Consider the following 16,072-nt stretch of genomic DNA (forward strand, 5'->3'; position numbering starts at 1 on the left):
CAGGACAGATAGTGCTTGCTCTCTAAAAGCCAATTTTCTTTTGCCTGTAAAAAAAAAACAACCAAACAAAAAAACCTGGTTCTTATACAATCTAATTACTTTTATTGCTTCTGGAATAATTTAAAATTACTATTGAAACATTAATTGCTCCTATTTAAAAAAACTTTAAAGTCACAGATTTAAAGAAGACTAAAGTTTAGCACCATATTTCATTGAGTAGCCCCTTTATTAACACAGGGTTTAATTGATACACAGCTTCAGTTTGTAAGAAGTGAGAACAATTGGTGCTAACATAAATGTCAGCAGGAACATTTAATTAGTTCATTAAGTATACTGGTAACTGTTATGGAAGCCATATCTTTGTTAAACCTCAGACTGAGGAAATCTGACTAGATGTGTTTTAACTTTTCTTCTCCTAGTAGTGTTGAAATTGTTGACTCTATTTAAACTTTTATAAGCTTATATTTCAAAGCTGTTCCTGGGAGAAACAAATCATAATAGAATGGAAATTGTAACAAATAAAATGTTCTCCTAGGGTTATTACTTATTTGTATGGAAAATTAATTTCTTTTGATCCATGATACCCATAAATACAGAGCAATAATTGTAATCAGATACTCTGAAAAAGAATCAGTCTTTGAGTCACTATGCTACCTGTGAGAACAGTGGTCACTGTATAACTTACAAAGTGGAAGTTTATAATGTTGTAGGATATCTGTAAAACAATCTTTTTTCCTGTATTAAGTACCATGCTGAAGATAGTGGACTGTTTCTATTCTTACATAATCAGAGAAACTTACTGAAATATAAATCAGCCTACTTTTTCCCCCTTTTGTCAGTTATTTATTTATTTATTTTAAAATCTTTATTGTTGCAAGTATTACAGATGTCCTTCTTCCCCCCCCCCCATTTCCCCTCTCCACCCGGTTCCCGCCCCACCCCAGGCCTTCGTCACCCTATTGTCTCTGTCCATAGGTAATGCATGGATGCATATAAGATCTTTGTTAAATCTCTTCCTGCCCCTTCTACCCGCCTTCCCTCTGAGAATTTTTAGTCTGTTCCATTTCCATGCCTCTGATTCTATTTTATTCACCAGTTTATTCTGTTTCTTAGATTTCTTATTTATTTTGATTTTTAGATTCAATTATTGATAGATATTTATTTATTGCCATTTTATTGTTCATATGTTTTATCTTTTTCTTCTTCTTCCTCTTCTTAAAGAATACCCTTCAATATTTCATGTAGTACTGGTTTGGTGTTGATGAACTCCTTTAGCTTTTTCTTGTCTGGGAAGCTCTTTATCTGACCTTCAATTCTATATGATAGCTTTGCTGGCTACAGTAATCTTGGTTGTAGATCCTTGCTATTCATCACTTTGAATATTTCTTGCCACTCCCTTCTGGCCTGCTTAGTTTCTGTTGAGAAATCAGCTAACAGTCATAGGGGTGCTCCCTTGCAGGTAACTAACTGGTTTTCTCTTGCTGCTTTTAAGATTCTCTCTTTATCTTTAGCTCTTGGCATTTTAATTATGATGTGTCTTCCTGTGGTCCTCTTTGAGTTCCTCTTGTTTGGGACTCTGTGTGCTTCTTGGACTTATAAGTCTATTTCTCTCACCAGGTAGGGCAAGTTTTCTGTCATTATTTCTTCAAATAGGTTTTCAATATCTTGCTTCTCTCTTCTTCTGACACCCCCATAATGAGATTGTGGGTATACTTGAAATTGTCCCTGAGGCTCTTTACATTATCTTCATATTTTTGGATTCTTTTTTTTCCCCTCTTCTGAGTGTTTTTTCCTTTTTCATATTTCAAATCATTGATTTTATTTGTGGAATCCTGTATTCTGTTGAATTCCTTAATGTTATTTTTTATTTCAGTCAGTGTATCCTTAATTTCTGAGTGGTCTTTTTCCATGTATTTGGGATTCTAAGATCCTTGAAAGTCTCACTAAGTTCCTTGTAGGTTTCATGAAGATTCTTGAGTAGCCTTATAACCGTGGTTTTGAACTCTATATCCAGTAGTTAGCTTTCTTCCATTTCTTTCATTGTTACCTGTTTCTTTATCTTCGCATTTTGGCTGCTTCCCTGTATTGGGTAGAGCTGCTTTATCTCCTGGAGTAGGTAGAGTGCCCTTGTATAGTAAGTGTCCTATAGGGCCCAGTGGCTTAGCCTCCCCAGTCCCCTGAGCTGGGCACAGTAGGTGCGCCCCTTTGTGGACTGTGTGCACAATATTGTTGTGGTTGAGTCTTGATTGCTGTTGGTGTCACTGGAAGGAATTGACCTACAGGCCAATTGCTGTGAAGACCAGCTGCAGTGGGAGAGCTGCTGTGCAGGAGATACCGCTGTGAAACAGGACTTACTTCAGTGGAGCTTTGGTGCTCACTGAGTCTGCCCCTTGAGTGTGTTGCTTATGGATGTATGGTCTGATGCTATCCACAGGGGCACTAGCTCTTGGGTCTCCAGGGAGGTGCAAACTTAGCCTATTTTTTAAAATTAATTTCCATTTTATGTATTTTATTAGCCTTTGCTTTTCTTTTCATGTATAAGACAAAAGGACCAAGAACAGGACAAAAATCATTTTTATAAATTCCCATTTGTATTTATCCTCATGTATAGTCCCTTTTGGAAGTCATCTGGTTTGTGCTTGTGGTTTTGATTTCTGAGCAGAAGTCTTTTCAGAAATCTATTTTGACAGATAGCATGATATCAGTATCCATGTGTTATAGAGCAATTTTATTTGCCTTTTTAAAATTGGAATTCAGCTTGAATTTCCTATTATTAATCTGCTATGAAGCATTCTAAAGGTAACTAAATTTTCCTTCTACCACCAATGATATGAGTTCCTTTTCCATTTTGGTGCTGGAATGTGTTACGTTGTTGCTTATTAAATATGTGACAGCTGAAGTGAGAAATTCACTATATTGCTATATAAATCCGTGTGAACACATCATTTTCTATTCCTCACCTACCCCCTTCTGTATTGCTAGAATATAAGTAGTGAATTTAAGTAAGGTTAATTAAATCCTGTTCTTGGTTGTTTCTAAACTCTAAAAATTAATTTTTAGCAGAAGAGAACATAAAGTATTCTTCCAGTAGGACCTAGGAATACAGAAAATGTATATACGACTATATATTACTATATTGCATAAGAATTAGTTTATTCATACTAAAGTTAATAAGCGCCAATTAATTGCCACAGGATATTTTCACTTTCCTTAACATCACCAAGGCTTTCTTTTAGACACATTTAAATTTGAATCTTAGTGAAATTTAAATAATAATAATAGATGCTTTGTAAAGTGTAGTGCTGGGATCCTCGGAAGCAATAAATCATAGGACTAGCTCCATGAGAGCCTGGATTATGGGTTGGGAGCTTGGAATAGGGGTCAGGTATGGCAGCATGCTAGATTGCCAGGGAATTAACTATAGAAATCAGTCACCATTTGGTCAAGTTAGAGGGAGAAGCCTTTCAAGTTAGGTGCAAATAGGGCAAGTAGTCTAGAAATTCTTTTTTTTCCCCTCTTTTTTTGTTTTATTTTTTTATTTTTTAAATTTTTTTTTAGGTTTAGCAATTTTTTTATTATTTTTTAATTGCTTAAAGTATTACAAAGAGTATTACATAGGTATCCTTTTTTCCCCCTCCCCTTGACATTCCCCCGAGCTCCCCTACCTCCCAATATCTTATGCACATTGGTTATGCTTATATGCATGCATACAAGTCCTTCAGTTGATCTCTTACCCCCCCTTCCTGCCCCCCAACCCTCCCTGGCCTTCCCGCTGTAGTTTGACAGTCTGTTGAATGCTGCTCTGCCTCTGTATCTATTTTTGCTCATCAGTTTATAATGGTCTTTATTATCCATAAATGAGTGAGATCATGTGGTATTTTTCTTTCATTGACTGGCTTATTTCACTTAGCATAATGCTCTCCAGTTCCATCCTCTCTCTTGCAGCCTTTAAGATTCTCTCTTTGTCCTGAACATTTGCCATGGTAATTATTATGTGTCTTAGAGTGGGTCTTTTGGGGTTCATCTTGTTTGGGACTCTCTGTGCTTGTGTGACTTTTTTCTTCCCCACCTCAGGGAAGTTTTCTGATATTATTTCTTCGAATAGATTTTCTAACTTTTGTTCCTCTTCCTGTTGTTCTGGCACCCCTATTATTCGTATGTTGTTTCGTTTCATGTTGTCCCATAGCTCCCTTAGGCTCTCCTCCTGTCTTTTAATTTTTTTCTCCAATTGCAGTTCACTTTGGGTGCGTTTTGCTACCCTGTCTTCTAATTCGTTAATTCTGTCCTCCACTTCTCCTAGTCTACTGTTGAAACTTTCAATGGTGTTTTTTATTGCAGCTATATCACTCTTCATTCCTTCTTGATTCTTACATAAGTTGTTGATTTTTTTCATCCATTTCTTCTTGATTCTTGCAGAAGTTGTTGGTTTTTTCCTCCATCCGGTTTATGCACTCTAGGACCCTTAATCTGAATTCTTTTTCTGACATGTTGCGTGCCTCTGTTTCACTTAGCTGCTTCTCTGGCGAGTCTTCCTTTTCTTTTCTTTGGGGGTTTCTTTGTCTACCCATGTTTGATCTCACTGACAGATCTAGATGTTGAGTCGTTCAGGGGCTGCTCCTTGGGTGGCAGTGGCTCCTCGGGCTGTGATTGCTCCTCGGGCGGTTGTGGTAGCAGCTGCTCCTCAGTTGTCAGCAGCTCCTCTGGTGGGTGCTGTTCACAGCTGTGATGGCTCCTCTAGCTGGTGGGGGGAGGCTTCTCACACAGCTGCTGTTCCTCAGACAGAGGGCATGCTGATCACGAGGCTGCTGTACCTTGGATGGGGGCAGGCTACACACGCAGCTGCTACTCCTTGAACTGGGGCAGACAGCTCACGTGGCTGCTGATCCTTGAATGGGGGCTGGCTGCACGCTGCTGTTGTTCCTCTAATGTGGTGGGCTGCTTGTGGGCTACTGCTCCTTGGACTTGGACAGGTTGATTGCAAGTCTGCTGCTCCTCATACGGGGGTGGGTTGCTTGCGCAACCGCTGCTCTTCGGACGGGAGTGAGCTGTATGCGTGGCTGCTCCTCCTTGGATATGGATGAGCCCTTCACCCGGCTGCTGCTTGTTGGACAGGTGCAAGCTGGGTGTGGCTCTGCTCCTTGGACCGGTGCGTGCTGCGCAGGGCTGCCGCTCCTCAGACTTGGGCGGTCTGCTCGTGTGGCTGCTGCTCCTCGGACTGGTGCGGGATGCGGTCTGTGTGCAGCTGCTGCTCCTTGGATGGGGGCGGACTGCGCAAGGTTGCTGCTCCTCAGACGTAGGCAGACTGCTCCTGCGGCTGCTGCTCCTCAGACGGGTCGGACTGCTCGCGTGGTTGCTGCTCCTCAGACGGGGGAGCGGGCTGCTCACACAGCTTCTGCTCCTTTCCAGGGGAATTCTGCCCTTCCTGGCTGCATACTGTCTCACCAGCTCAGTATAGTTCGCCAATTCGGGGTGGATGTTCCTTGTTTCAGCTGCTCGTTCTATTTGCTCTGGGACAAGCCTTGGGATGCGTCTGCCTATTCCGCCATCCACTGATTTTTTCTAGAAATTCTTAATGTCAGTAGTTATACTGCCAGCATCCCTACTCATGCCCAAAGTTTCCTGCTACAATAATAAGTGGAATTTAACTCAGTTAGAGCCTATGACGGACATAAAAATTCTGCCTCTTAGTCCCTTAACTAGTGAACCCTAAATTTACTTCTCAACATGACTGTACTTTTTAATACACACTTATAAATGAATAAGGAGGGTTCCTTACCTCTCAGAGAATCAGTCTTAATCAAACTAAACATTTATGAAAATGGGTCTGTAGTTCCAGATTCTCTATTTTAAAAAAAAGTGTTCCATGATCCAATGAATTTGAAAGTTCATATACTGTATGTTGTACTATAAGCTTTGGTTGATTTTTCAACTTTTAGCATTTTTGTTCATTTTATTCATGCATTCATTTATTCAATAAATACTTATTAAATTCTTCCTGTGAGCCAGACATGCATTAGATGCTGGGGACAGGATGAGGGACAAGGTAGATCAAGGTAGAGGGTCTACATTCTTAAATCTTACCATCTGTGTATAAAGATAGATATTAAAATAAGCAGCTACACTATAAATTGTTAAGGGCTAAAACAGGGAGAGATCCAGGGCTCAGGAGGAATAGACAGCAAAGCTACCTAACTCAGCCTGAAAAGGATCAGTGAAGGTATTCTCTGTTAATACTGTCTACATTAAGAACTTGAAGATCAAGTAGAAGTTAGATAGGCAAGTAACTTTCAGTCATAAGAGCAGCAATAATGATAACATATGGAAATAGTTAAAGCTGACATATACTGGTAAGTGCACTTTTTACCCCCCATATGCTCTGCTAGATGCTTTCCAAGTGTTCCATCAATGAGCCTCCTGGGTGGGTTTTATTACTTAACCCAAGATCATATGACAATAATTGGCAAGAACCAGAATTTAAATCCTGATTGCTCTGATTTTCAAGTCTTCTTTCCACCTCCTCTCTACTGGCTCTCAAAGCAGTGGACTGATTTTGATTAACTATATTTTGCTAAAGCAAAAAAAGATTGGACTTATATATGAAGTTTGCTTTGTTTGTGATTTTCATATGATATTTTTTTCTAATGGATAGACATTTTATAATTTTGGTAAATTATAGTAAAATCTGGAATTTGGGTTGAAGTTTCAAAAGTATGTTTTAGCACTAAAGTCTGAAGTTCCCATTCCAAGTAGTGTCTTACACATAGTAGGTACTCAAAACAACACCACTGTACATTTTACTTCGAATAAGTGGTAGGGTAGTTTGAAAAAACCACTTTGAAGTCTTGTAAAGAAAGGAGTTACATTTAAAAGTAATTTAATTCTTTGTATGATGTGATCAAGATGGCTGTAGGATAATTTTTTAAAGATAGAACATATGTAAAATGTGAAGATATAAAATTGATTCCCTTAAAAATGTCTGGACCTGTCTATCAACTGCAGCTTATGAACACATTTTTTACAAGAATAATCATGGGTGGAGTGAACATATTTCCTCAGTGAGGAGTACATAGCATCAAGACAGCTTACTATTAATACTTCTGAATATCTAAAAGTAAGGGTCAGGAAAAGAGGAGCAGGTAAATTTAAGAAAATAAAATGGATTGCCATTATCACAGCAGATGTGTTTAAAATCCCTTGGGTCCTGGAGTGAGGTGAAGTAGCCTGGCTTTTGCCTAATGATGGCAGATTGGGCCAGGCCCAGACATAATTCATAGACTTGCTTTAATTGGTGTGTCAACATTCCAGTCATCACCAAACTCACCATCAAAGTTACTTTAAAATAATATATATAATGTATATATCATACAAATATATATTTTTAATTTCTCCTCTTCACTGTCAGGTGGTGATTTTGAGGAGTGAAATGGTCACAAGGAAAGAGAAGTGATCACTTATTTTATCTGGAAGGAAAAAGAGAAGTGAAGAACTTGGATAATTTATAAACCTGGATTAATTTCCAAATCCTTATAATTTATATTTACATCTACAAAATACTGTTGCTGAATAGAATTCCATCTGCTATTTTTATTTATTTGGTGAAATACAGGATAATGAAGAAAAAGAAAATAGGAAGTGTTCTTGTGTTCTATATTTATTCATGATCAAATGTCAGTGTATTTCCTGACTAACTTTAAATTGTGTTGGTTTCACTTTAGGGACACCACGGTACAAAGCCTTACTCTTCAGCCTTCTGTTAAAGATGGACTTATTGTGTATGAAGACTCACCTTTGGTTAGTAACCCAATTATAAGAATATTCTTTACTGTGTGTTTGTTTTTTTTAATGGTAGTTGTATTTCAGCCTTTTAGTAAGGGGAGTATGGAATCTCCCATAGATTCCAATATATTTCATTCTTAACTGGAAAGCACTCACTTATGTCATTTGGGGAGTGGATGTTTAATTGTAAATTATTTGGGGAAAATAACATGGTTTCTTACTCTGTTCTCTCTCCAGAGTGAGAGATTTAGGGAATGATTGAAATCCTCTAATGATTTCTTTTCCATTCCAGAATCTAAAAAAGAAAAAAGTTTTCTGTGTTTTGTTTTTGTTTTGTTTTTTTCAAATGTGTAGAGTTTGAAATTAGATAATACTTCTGGAATGTTTTTAAAAATGGTTTTAATAAGAATATTAACCAAATGTTTTAGGCAACTGGAAAGAGCTATTCCTCAGCTTCTCACATAAGGCCTCAAAGAAATCCTGTCCTGCCTGGCCTACCCCTCTGAGTAGATAATGCCTTTGCATCAGTGTCACAATAAGCCATCATGAGAACCTGTGTGACCCAGACCCCAATGACTGGAGTCTTTAGGAACTCCTGCCTGAATTCTCCCAGTGTGGGCCTGACTTTCCCTGAACAGAGAAGTGAAGGCTGAGGTTGGGGGTAGAAGCTGTATGAGTTATCATCTTTTTAAATTCAGTTTAATTTTACCCTGATATTATAAAGAAAAGTGTCGGTTTTTTAAGAATGTGGAATAAAATATCTGTGGTAGAGGAAATCACTTACTTCTCAATCTGTATTTCCTTACATATTTATTTGCCAAAACTACGTAATGAGAAAAGTTTATGATTTGACCCATTTTATGTTATGAGATATTTCTTACTATTTAAAAATGTAATCTTTGGGTTTACAATTAAATTCATTGAGTATCTCTTCCTATCCATTCTCTAAAAATATTTTAAAGAATTTTCATCGCTTCTACCTTTCTTTTCACAATGTTACCATTCAGTCAATCACCTAAGACCCACGAGTTTTTCTTATTTTTTTTCCTTTCCCCTCTCTCCATCTAATCAGTTGCCAATACTATAGATTATACCTCTGAAAAACTCTTGAGATCATCTAATGCTTTTTATTTCCATTTTCCCCATTTTCTCTCTAAAATCAGGTGCCAAACCATTTTTGGACCAAGTTATTATGCTAATCCCCCTTTAGTCGATTCTGCATATTGCTGCCCGATTAAATGTCCTAAAGTATAGCTCCCAGCTCCATTTCGATAATTTCTGAATTCATATATCTTAGTTACATCCCACTACTTAGTGAGGAAAAGTACATGTTTTTTCGTAGTAGAGACCTGATCTACCCTTTCAGACCCTATTCTCTTTTCTTACATTTAACCTCTGCTTCAGACAAGATAGACTATTCTTACTCACTCTTCCCTCAGAATACTTCAGGATTTCTTGAGTTTGACCATTGATACCCTTTATCTTGAATACCCACCTCTTCACAGTCCATTCTGATCTGTAAAAATTGTATACTCTTTCAGAGCCATAACAAATGCAATGTTCTGAAATCCACCATTTGTTGTAATGTCTCACTCCACCCCCATGACACTTTAATTTCTCCATTTGTCATACTTGTTTTAAATTTCCCCTAGTCTGGTGTGTAATATGTTGTGGACATCTCCAACATAGGAATAATTACACTGCTAACGGGAAATAAATTACTGTGGAGTTAGCAGTTTAGTAACTATGAGAAGCTTTTTGTGGAGATCCATAAATTTTGTTTCCAGCTCTGCTACAAACTTTCTTTGTGACTGTATATGCATAACTTAACCAGCTATTATAAATCCCAAGCACCGAATGATGAAATTTTCAATGTTTGCTTTCATTTTTGTTTATGGTAAATGTTCTGTCTTCAAAGGTTAAAGCAGTAAAGTTGGGTCATGTTCTGGTAGTAGATGAGGCTGACAAGGCCCCAACAAATGTTACCTGTATTTTAAAAACTCTAGTAGAAAATGGAGAAATGATTCTAGCAGATGGAAGACGCATCGTTGCAAGTGAGTATAAAAAAGCAACTCTTCCGCCATATATGCAACTTTTACTCCCTGGTATCCAATCACACCCTTAGCTGGCTCCTTATCTCCAAGTAACAAGTCTAAGTTCAAGTTGTCTTTACTGACAGTCATTTACAAAAAATCAAATGTCTGAACTTAGCTTTCTCAGTTTCATTTTTTATAGTCAGAGTGTATCTTTGAAAATTTCAATAGCAGTTTTAAGACAGGTCAACTTCAGATTTTTCTACTCTGAAATTACCAATATATAATCCTTACTATATTCATCTCTCAGTTACTACACGATATATTTTCTTTTATTGTTACTTGGAATTTTTGAAAGCTCTAGCATGTATCTATTACACTATTAAAATTAATGTCTTTATTATCTCAGTATAATTACAAAAATTTCTGGGTATTTTATATATATTTGTCACATTTGTGTTTGAATAGATGTGTGTGTGTACACAGGTATATTATAGACACATACACACCTGCCACAGGAAGAAGTTATCCTCTGTTTTAGATTATCTTCTTCCTTTTATTTACTTATTTTATTCCTGTTGTTAGAGGAAATGTAGGTAGATGAATCTAATCAGTCTGTTTAACCTACAAAGAAAAATTAAGTTTGTCTAATGCAATGTGAGAACATTTTCTAGTTTATAATTTAAAAATTTTGTATCATGAAAAGACTTCACAATCTATAACTAGCCATTGAAAATATATAACCAATAGCAGAGTAACCAAACAAGTTGCGACTGATAACTAAAATTTTCAATATTCACAGAGAACATGTTAAAAAAAACCTTATTAAAAATGTACAAGTGGATCACCACAGAGATGTTTTTCTTGGGCATTGCCATTACAAAATTTCTGTGTCTGAGCCTGGGAAACTCAGCACTAATAAAAGTATTCTAACATTTCAGTTTCACAATGAATTTCTGGGGAAAATAAGAATTTGAATCAGACAGCCTGAATACTATCTCCAAGAAAGATTATTCAGACTCAGGACTAGAATTCTGCCTGCCCTTTTTAGAGGGATTATGAGGACAGTGAAATGGAAAGCAAGAAAGAATTGCTAAAACAAATTTTAGTTTAAGAGTGATATTATATCCTGGTAACCCTTTTTCTGATACATTTTTTTAAAGATAGTCTAGAAGTAAACTCAGCTTTGATTGTAAACAATATTTTATTTTATTATTATTATTAGTAGTTTTAATCTTTATTCCCCTTTCTCCCCCAGTGACACCTTCTAGCCCCCTAACACCCCCCCCTCCCCAAGCCTTCACCACAGTGTTGTCTGTGTCCATGAGTTATACATATATGCCTACAAGTTCTTTGGTTGATCTCTTCCCACCCACCCACCTACTTCCGCCTTCCTTCTGAGATTCGACAGTCTGTTCCTATTTGTAAACAATGTTCTATTTTTTTAAATTTCTTTATTGATTAAGGTATTACATATGTGTCCTTATCCCCCCATTGTGTAAACAATGTTTTAAACACAAGAGCCCCTGAAGCTCCTTTGAACATGATTTCATAAAGCATCACTTCTAGAGCTATTTTTTTATTTTCTTTGCTTTTTTAAATTTTTCATTTTTTATCATTTTTTATTTTAATTAACTAATAATTAAATTTTACCTGTGACCACATACCTTATTATTTGCCACTACTAAAATTAATGGAGATCAAACATTAAAACTATTAAGACTATATGGTACATTGAAAGGTTAGTTTTTGGTATCGTAAAAAGTGCCAGTTCAGGTTCTTATAGACTCAAATGAAACTGCAGGTGCTTCACAACTATCATTTTTAATGATAGTATTCAAGTCCCTTAATACCTTAAACATTTGCACACAAAAAGCTCCAGTCAACCTAAGATTACTTATTTTAAGAACTATGGTACAATTTTTTCATTGGAAATAAATCAGCATTGCACAAATGAGTTGACTGTGTTCAAGACCATTATTCTCTTTGGCTAAGTTTCAGAGTGAATAGTTTGAATAGGAATCACTCCTTAGCTGCATAATGGCACGTTCTCTGCAATGTGATGCAGCTGCTGATTTGATAAAAACTAAAGGCTGTTTGGATTGTACTTGAGTGTGCTTTGGATTATTCCTTGTTATTGGTTCTTACTTTCATTTTTTAAGGAATAACAGCATCTCAAGCCAAACTAAAATACCATAAAACAACATTTGGACAAATTTGCCTTTTTAATAAATAAATGTACATTGAATAACATAAAAATGCAAGTTCCTGTATAATTAGTATATGATTTATCAGTATTCTGTTCTTAAGCAAACTTTCTCAAGAAAGTTTTTTTTCTGTAAACAAGTCATTATTAACCATATTTCTTAGTGTTTTTAAAATATAATTGAACAGTATGACAACTTGTTATATTATTTAAAGGCTATAACTTGGTATTCTTAAGAATTATTAAATGTCAATAAAGAGTAAATAGAAATTTTGTTTTTCAGATTCTGCTAATGTCAATGGAAGAGAAAATGTTATAGTGATTCATCCTGATTTTAGGATGATTGTTCTGGCCAACAGACCTGGATTTCCTTTCCTGGGCAATGATTTCTTCGGTACTTTAGGTAAAAGCAATAAATGATAATAACAAAAACAGTAGTAATAGCAATAATATCGCTGTCTTAGTAACACCTGTAATGGCTATCAGTGAATGCTTCGAAGTGCAGTGTCACCATCCCAGCCTCCTGGGAGAGTGCTTGTTATCCCCATTTTAGAGAAGAAGATCTGATATTGGGAAAGGTTAACTGCTTTTCCAGGGGCCTTAGATAATGGCTGTTAAAGCTTGGCTCTGATTCCAGAGCTCATTTCCTTAAACAGTTACACTTTACTTTGTTGTTTAGGACCTCTTAGAAGTAAAATACAAAGTAAGGATTGGTTTTTAGTGTTTGGTTTTTGTTACATCCCCATAACTATGAAAAGGTTGGAAGCCAGCTCAGAAGACTGATTGGAGAGGCCCTTGGCTAACCTTAACCACCAGGAGCCTTTAAGAAGGACATACCTTTCTATGGCACGTAGGTAATTCTGGATACTGGTAATTCTCATACTCAACATGAGCAGGCTCAGTGTCCTAGGAGGAATTTTGATCTAGTAATTCCACATCAAGGAATTCATCTAAGGGAGTTACCCATACAATGATGTAAGTACAAAGATAGGCAGTATAGCATTTTTTAATAGTAGCAAAAAATTGGAAACAATCCAAATGGGACTGGATAAAGAAATTCTATTATATCCACACAATAGAATACTATGCAGCTGTCTTAAAAAAAGAATAGGGTAAGTTTACCCATACTGATTAAAAAATAATTCCCCAAATACAGTAAATCAGAACAGTGGGTATATCAGTCTACCATTTGAATTAGTAAAAAAACAAAAGGCAAGAGGGATATGTGTACAAGATTAAACTTGTACATGTGTAGAATTTCTTTAGAAGAGCACAGAGCATGTCTCCCAAATCCTCTTCTCTCTCTGACCTCATTTTTTATTCGGCTCTCTTCATCACTCATTCTATTCCAACCGTTCTGCTTTGCCACCTCTTCTGCGAACATACCAGGTTGTGCTTGCTGTAGGGTCTGTATTAGCTGCAAGCTCTCCAGAATGCTTTTATCTTCAATACCTGCATTTGCAGACATGAGGCCCTACCTGACTGACTTCCCCACCATCACCATTTCTGATGTCCTACCCTCTGCTTTTCTTTTTCATTGAAACATTGAGTTTCTAACATTTATTCTTATTTTTTATTGTCACCCTATGCCAGAATGAACACTCCATGAGGACAGGGGTTTTGTGTTTTTGACCACTGAAGCATGTAAAGTACCTAGAATAGTACTTGGCACATGGAAGACACTTAATAATTACTTGATGAATGAATTAATAAGGGATAATTATAGTTTTATATTAGTGTTACATTTGATCATAAGCAAAAAAGGCAAAAGCTGTTCCTCCCATTTGTATTTAATGGATTTAGTCTATGATATACGAGGTTAGAATGACGATCCTGTCCAACAGATCTGGATTTTCTTTCTTAGGCTGTGATTTCTTTGGTACTTGCATTTTATTCCATTGCTGTTATAAATATGTAATAATGATAAAATGATGATTCGGAAGGTTTCTAAATTAAAGAAGATCTAGATGTCCTTTCTTTCTAAAATGAACATCTTAAATAATGCAAATTTATTTACTTTAACTCCCTTTTGTTCCTCATCTCCTGGATTATGAATCAGTAGAATTATATGAACTTTGAATATAAGAAAGTCACCTTTCTTTAGCATAGATTCTATTTTTCTAGTATATTCTCAGTTGTCTAAATTACAGATGAAATATTTTGTGTTTCCACATTCCTTTTTCTTGATTCTAATTTAGACATTGTCGCTGCAGGTTTGCTTTTCCAAAACTGACTTCTAACTTATATTCTAGCAATCTGCACAAGGTATAAATTATTTAGAGTGATGATGCTGATTCCCCCTTTTTTAGTAAACATAAAGCATGCATATGAGATAGATGTATATAATTTCTCAAGATATTTAATGTGTTAAAGTTAAAAATGCAGTCTTAGAACAATATGAAGGTTATTTTCCAATTAAATGGAAAAGGAATAGATCACCAAAACTATATATGTTTGTATGTGTGCATTTAAAAAAAACCTGAAAAAATAATTTCACTGAACTGTTAACACAGGTTCCTGTGGGGAGCAAGTAGGATGGCAGAAACACACAAGAGGTTCTCTTTATGCTCTTTATATTTGAGTGTCTCCCAATGAGATTGTATCCAAGTGTTATTTAGTTTTTTAATAGAAGCAAATCTATGCAGAATAACCACGCATCACTCAATTTCCTTTTCTTTAACTGTGGTGATTCGCTGTCTTCTCCACATCCTCCTATTGTGGAGGGGCTTTCTGTGCAGTTTTACACATTTAAAAGTTTGCTTTTGTGACCAACCGGTGGCTCTTTAAACAACCATTGCATATTTCCTATGGCAGTATAATGGATTCGTTGCATGCTGAATGTGAATTTTTTTCTTGTATAGGTGATATTTTTAGCTGCCATGCAGTTGATAATCCCAAGCCCCACTCGGAGCTTGAGATGCTCAGGCAATATGGACCAAATGTGCCGGAGCCCGTCCTTCAAAAGCTCGTGGCTGCCTTTGGAGAGCTGAGGAGTTTAGCTGACCAGGGGATTATTAGCTACCCTTATTCTACCAGAGAAGTTGTCAACATAGTCAAGCACTTACAGGTATGGCAAATGCTTGTGCATAAAGGTTTAAAATAAGCCATCAGTCTTTTTTTAGACAGCTTAATTTATACCAGATCTTTCAATTTCTATAAATATTATACCGATTCAGGTGATATAAATGTTTGTCATCTAGATTTAAATCTGGAAAACCAGTGGCCATTTTATGTTTAGCCTTTAAATTAAATTTGGCGAAGTTCTTTGTCATGGCCATTACCAAAGAGCCATGAAATCTGGTTGGGGGGCGGGGAAGTGAAACAAGAGAGTGAGACAGCAGGGAAACTTTTTACTATTTGACTTTATACAACAAGCACATAGTATCTGAGTGAAAATAGAAGACTTGGGTATAGAAAACAAACTGGGGACCAACAGTATTATTAATTATATATCTGTAAATACTGCAAGACAGTTTTATAAGGTAGAGTAAATGAACAGGAGAATGAAATTCCTTGTAGCCATGTGGAATGTGTAGTCTACTTACCTTGGTAAAGAAAACAAAAAAATCTATGTAAATTCTATTTATAACAAATAATTGTTAGATCTCATTATTAGATGTAATGTTTATAAGTCTAGTTATTTTAAATTCAGCAATTGATGTTTGCTTAGAAATTAGGTAGCTTGTAAGTATGCACTGAGTTGAATTAACAGTACACATAACAATAAAACTACATTGTAATTCATAAGATATTTGTTAAAATTTTGCTTTGTACTGTTTAGAAAACTAGGTATTGTACTCATGTAATCATATTCTTCTATTCAGACTCATTTAAGGTAATGAGTTGGAAGAATGCTCAATAAAAAATTAATAATTATGAAATAAGAAAAAAAATGAACTTTAAGCTAACAATTACAACCTCATGACTCTTGATCTTTGCCCCATTCCAACCCTCCAAGGAAAACCAGCAAAGGAATATAGAATGCTTTATTCTGATTGTAAAACCATGGTAAGCCCAGCTCAGATCTCAGTGTGTGAGAAAGACAGAGCCAGTGAAG

The 16,072-nt window shown here is 36.1% G+C and overlaps 1 protein-coding gene across 1 annotated transcript in view; it reads left to right on the forward strand.

Annotated features, from left to right (window-relative positions):
- Positions 1–16,072, forward strand: part of VWA8 (von Willebrand factor A domain containing 8) — a 411,100-nt gene that overhangs the window by 209,520 nt on the left and 185,508 nt on the right. Inside the window, exons 22-25 of the mRNA XM_059684720.1 lie at positions 7,716–7,791; positions 9,695–9,830; positions 12,299–12,418; positions 14,877–15,082. Of these exons, the coding sequence (XP_059540703.1) occupies positions 7,716–7,791; positions 9,695–9,830; positions 12,299–12,418; positions 14,877–15,082 (538 nt within the window). The remainder of the gene's footprint in view (positions 1–7,715; positions 7,792–9,694; positions 9,831–12,298; positions 12,419–14,876; positions 15,083–16,072) is intronic.

The sequence above is a fragment of the Myotis daubentonii genome, chromosome 2 (assembly GCF_963259705.1).
Source record: "Myotis daubentonii chromosome 2, mMyoDau2.1, whole genome shotgun sequence".
In the NCBI taxonomy this organism is placed as follows: Eukaryota; Metazoa; Chordata; class Mammalia; order Chiroptera; family Vespertilionidae; genus Myotis; species Myotis daubentonii.